A 5000-nucleotide genomic window follows, 5' to 3' on the forward strand; every position below is an offset into this window, starting at 1 on the left:
TACATTGCCACATTTTTAGTTTCAGTGTTGGTATACTTATTATGTTTTTTTCTTTCATTTTATTATCTATGGATTTTCGAGTCAAAGGTATTTGAAATACAGAATAACTAGAATAGCAGGTGCTTCCCATAATGGTGTACATAGAACAGGTAATGGTTATATGGATATCTGAGGTAGACTTTGATGGAGTGTGATAGTAAAGAAAGATGTTAGTTCTTCAAAATTTCCTACATGTTCTTAATTTGTAGATTATTTTGTTCTTATTTGTATATGCTGTAAGTTTTTTCTCAAGCTGATATTTCTATAAGTGCCCTTTATACTTGCTTGCTAGATCATTGTGTTGCATGTTTTAATTGGAGATACTATGATTTTGTACCATTCACAGGTGCCAGTAGATCAGGCACACATGGAGGAGATGTGCCTGAAGGTTGGCGAATTGAAGATCAGAAGAAAGTCAAGCAGCAAGGAGAGCCTCCTTGACACACACAGCATGAAACAGAAAAGAGGCTCCACGGAAACCCTGCACACTTTCAAAGAACGATTAGGAGATGGAGAAGAAGATGAGACAAAGAAGAAGGTGAAAAATATGAAGAAACTGAAGCAAGAGTGGATAGCTCGAAGCCTAACAACTCTTGCCCCGAGGTAAGATAAATATACTTTATTCAGCTGACAGTGGGAGTGAACCAAGCTTGGATTGGGTCATGTGATAGTGACTATTGTAGTTATTGTAACAATTAACAACTACTCTTTTCTCTCTTAAAGATACCAGTGTCACAGTCAGGAGTGTTCCATTATGTCTTGCTTGACCAACTTCACGGCTCCAGAGCTTTTGATGGGTAACAACAAGATCACCTGTGAGAACTGTACAAAAATTCACAGTCAGTTACATGGAGGTCAGTATGAGAAATATTGGTTAATTTTTACTGTGATGTCTGTTTTCTATTCTACAGAGACATTTGCTTCATGGGTTGGGTTGGGCTTAATGTTTTTTTTATATTATTATCCAATGCTGTTTCAGAAGAGAATGTTGAGCCTGTAAAGAGCAATGCCAGCAAACAGCTCTTGATCCTCTCTCCTCCTGCTGTATTGACTCTGCAGTTGAAACGTTTCCACCACATGGGTTTCAATCTCACCAAGGTCAACCGTTATGTGCGATTCCCACTGGTTCTAGATATTGCTCCATTCACATCATCAATCTCTTTGGTAAGTATAATTTTAAAAAATTATTTTTGAAATACAGAGTCTGATATTTCAAAGAAAATACAGGGGATCCTTTTTATTAGTCATTTTGTGGAGGCATAATTATTTACATTTTACTCATTTTTTCGCACATATATATCCACAAACTTATTAAAAGATAATAAGAAGCTAAAAAATATAAGAAGCTGCACTGTGAAATGAAATTACAATTAACCCAGTGCAGCCTGTAGTTTTGTTTTGTGAAATATAGATGGCTCCATAAGTGCTGAGCCAACAAGGAGTCAGTTAGTAGACCTTGTGACATCCCCTGATTTCCCCTTTCACTGAGTTTTTGGTATTTTCTCTTACTTACCGATGCTACCAATATTCCATATACTAACCTGCAACATGTAAATAAGTTGCTCTGATTAATCCTTTATGGTAATCCCATGTTCGTCGCCAATTTTGTATCGTTGGATCTTCTTTTAACCTTCAATAATATGGTTAATTATTTACTGACTTGTAAGATGCTTCTTCTTTAATGAAGATCTTGTATGGGAGAGGTTAGTAGTCTACATACTTGTTGGTAGGTGGTGTGCATACATAGAAAATGGGATGTAGGAGATGATTTTAAATGTATTGTTAGTAATACCCTAATACAAAGTACAAAACTAAATAGGAACTGTATAACTGATTCATATACATAACAATGTTATTAATGCATTGCCACTGGGGATGACATGTATAGACATACCATGACCACTGTGAGTTCAGTAAATTAATTGTCTTTACACATACATGGTTCTACAAGTCACATACATGGATTCAGAAGTACTTAGTCACCAGTGAGCCAATTACTAAGGCTACTTATTTCACCTGTTTACTTTTTCTTTGATTTTCAGAAATATTATCTTCTTTCTTATTTTGATATTCATAATGTTAATGACATTATAATAATTATGGTTAAAGTAAAAAATAACAACATCAATATTGATGACATTAGTAAAAGGAATATATTGACAACTTAAGTAAAGGTGAAATCAGATGTCACAAGGTCTACTACTCCTAGAGGCAAAGCACTTGTAGAGCCATTTATGTGTAGAGAGATTTCACCAAACAAAACTACAATTAACACCACAATATCCTGGTGGCACTGAGTTAGCATTACTAATAGCAATATAGGATAAAAGAAAATATTTCTGAAAATCAAGGAAAAGGATAAACAGGTGACTAAGCACTTGTGGAGTCCTCTGTGGGTAAAGACAATTAATAAACTAAACTCATTGGGGATAACATGTACACATAGGCCATGAATTCCAGAATATGTCTACATTTACAAAAGAGAGCTTATGTCAACTTTCCAGCCACTTGAAATAGCTTCAGGCTGTAGCACCCTGTACTCTTAGGTGTTGTCATTGATGTTAATTTACCTCCTAGGCTCATAAATAGATAATGGTTGATGCAAACCCACCCATTGTACATGTTAATGCAGATAAGATGGAAATTATATAAAAGAATAAAATTGGTGCTGGCAGCTGATAATGGCTGCATCTATTGACCTTCTTGATTTTTCTGTGAATTTTGAAATACATTGAAATATTTTAGAAAATTCCTAGCTGTTTTGACAACATTCAGCAAGCTCAGAGCAGAGTTTCATTGCAGCATATGCAAAAGTAACATTTATATAGGTAATTTGTTAGATAACATATTTTTTGGTCCAAATTAATTACAAATAATGGGGATACCAAGTTCACTGTGATTTTAAGTTATTAATTTTGTATACAGAAACATGGTCCCACAAGGCCTTTATCTCTAAGGACTCAAATACTAGTCCTATTTACCCCTTTTTCTAATTGTTTTAGAAATGTTTTTTATTTTGTCTTTATTGCTATTAGTGGTTTCAGTAATGATGATAATGGTAAAAATAATAATATTGACGACAAAAAAAAAATTCTAGAAATTCAAGGAATGTGAATCAAGTGAGGTCAGTCAGGCCTACTAACTGACTCATTGATGACCAAGTACTAGTGGAGCCATCTATATGTAAATAAAACTGTAGTGGATTGGACAATGCCTGTATCCAGCACTAATGGTTTAACATCAATCTTACCTTAGTTGTGATCTGTTTCAGGGTTTGGGTAACATGTCCCGAGGCCAGAAGCAAGTTCTTTATGGTCTCTACAGTGTTGTCGAGCACTCTGGAAGACTCAACTCAGGCCACTATGTTGCCTATGTTCGCTCTAGACCCCTGGATCCCAACCGCACCAACAAGCAGTTCCTCAATCTCAAGCCCTCTAGTCAGTTTGAGATCAATCACCTGGTGACAGAGATGGCAGAAAAGATTGAGGCTTCCTCTGGCATGCTGGACAATGACTTGAAAGGTTCATCTGCAAATACAACCTCAGTTAATGTTGAGGTAAGTTTTTTTTCTTTTTTTCATTTTGACATTTGTTTAACCTGTAGTAAACTGGAATATTATTTTTTATTTATTTTTTTTCTCATATATCTTTTCTGCTTCCTACATGATATCATGTAAAGTTAAAAAAATTGGTAAAGAAAAGATTATCATGTAATGTCATCAAAACATTCAGTAAGATAACATTTGTTCTCTCAGTAATGCAAGGAGGAATCTAGAAAGTTTATTCACCAAACCATTGATTAAAAGAACCTTAAAACAGATATATGAGAAAAGATGTTTTATGTATGTATGATGTCGTTTTTTTTTTTTTGTTTCTTGAAATTTGTTACTTATAATTAGAATATTCTAAAACATTCTTAAAAACTTTTCTCAGATATCAGTTCTGAAGTTTAGTAAAGGGGCTTTAAGGGGAGTGGGCAGTTGGGTGAAGGGGTTGAGTTCGAAATGTCATTTTCTGGGAAAATATTTTATTGCAGAGATACTACATCTGGCTATACTCTGATGAAGTTTTGCACTTATATTTATGCAATATTATATTTTTATCTCATTACAATCAGTAATAACAATTTTCCCCTCCAAACTGGCAGCTCCCCTCGAGTTTGATTCATTAGCAGATGATGATACATCTAGGATATCAGGAAGACAAAACAATGTGTTATATTTTGATATTCTTTGAATATCTTTGCAGGAATTGGAGGAAGAGGTGAAGGCTGGTCGCTGGTTCCATGTCTCAGATGCATATGTTGCAGAAGTAAACATTGAACGAGTCATGAAAGCGCAAGCGTACCTATTATTTTACGAACGTCTGGTCTGAGCCAAGTAGAAAGTAGATTGTATATAGGGCTTCAGACTTAACTGATAGTTTACATTTGTAATAACTATTTATTTGTACATTTCTCAGTACTTGGTCTGTATAACTGAAATTATTTTTTGATCATGATATCCATGTTCTTTTATTGGAGAACATATATTGGTTTTCATGATTAGGCATCTTTAAGAAGACATGAAAAATATATTGGACAAGATCAGATAGACTGCAGATCAGTTAGTAAATGCCACAAATTCTCAGTATCTATTTTTCATGTCAATTATTAGTTTCTTACATCTCAAGTTATTTTTTAGACTGTTTTCTGCCCCATCATGTGGACACTACAAGTTCTCTCTCTTTGAGATGGATGCATTATTTTCTTGGGAATAAGCACACCAATCACAATAAAGTTTTCATGTTTTCGTAAAGGTAAAATCTAGCCCATTCAATGACCAAGGCCATCACAGTGTTATATGGCTATGTGTTTATTGAATGTTTTTAGCGACTGGATGGAGGGGTGTGGTGGATAATGTACAATTTCGGTATAGGACAGTAGAAAAGGCTCCTGTAGAATAAGATTATGTATTGTAGATT

The 5000-nt window shown here is 34.6% G+C and overlaps 1 protein-coding gene across 1 annotated transcript in view; it reads left to right on the top strand.

The window, feature by feature from the left end:
* The window catches only part of Usp16-45 (ubiquitin specific protease 16/45), a gene marked incomplete in the record, with an annotated part of 60946 nt that overhangs the window by 54569 nt on the left and 1377 nt on the right, over positions 1 to 5000 (top strand). The window contains 5 exon segments of the mRNA XM_070143733.1: positions 386 to 642; positions 763 to 893; positions 1019 to 1203; positions 3311 to 3595; positions 4287 to 5000. The exon segment at positions 4287 to 5000 is cut by the window's right edge and continues 1377 nt beyond it. Coding sequence (XP_069999834.1) covers positions 386 to 642; positions 763 to 893; positions 1019 to 1203; positions 3311 to 3595; positions 4287 to 4412 — 984 coding nt within the window.

The sequence above is a fragment of the Penaeus vannamei genome, chromosome 31 (assembly GCF_042767895.1).
Source record: "Penaeus vannamei isolate JL-2024 chromosome 31, ASM4276789v1, whole genome shotgun sequence".
NCBI lineage: Eukaryota > Metazoa > Arthropoda > Malacostraca > Decapoda > Penaeidae > Penaeus > Penaeus vannamei.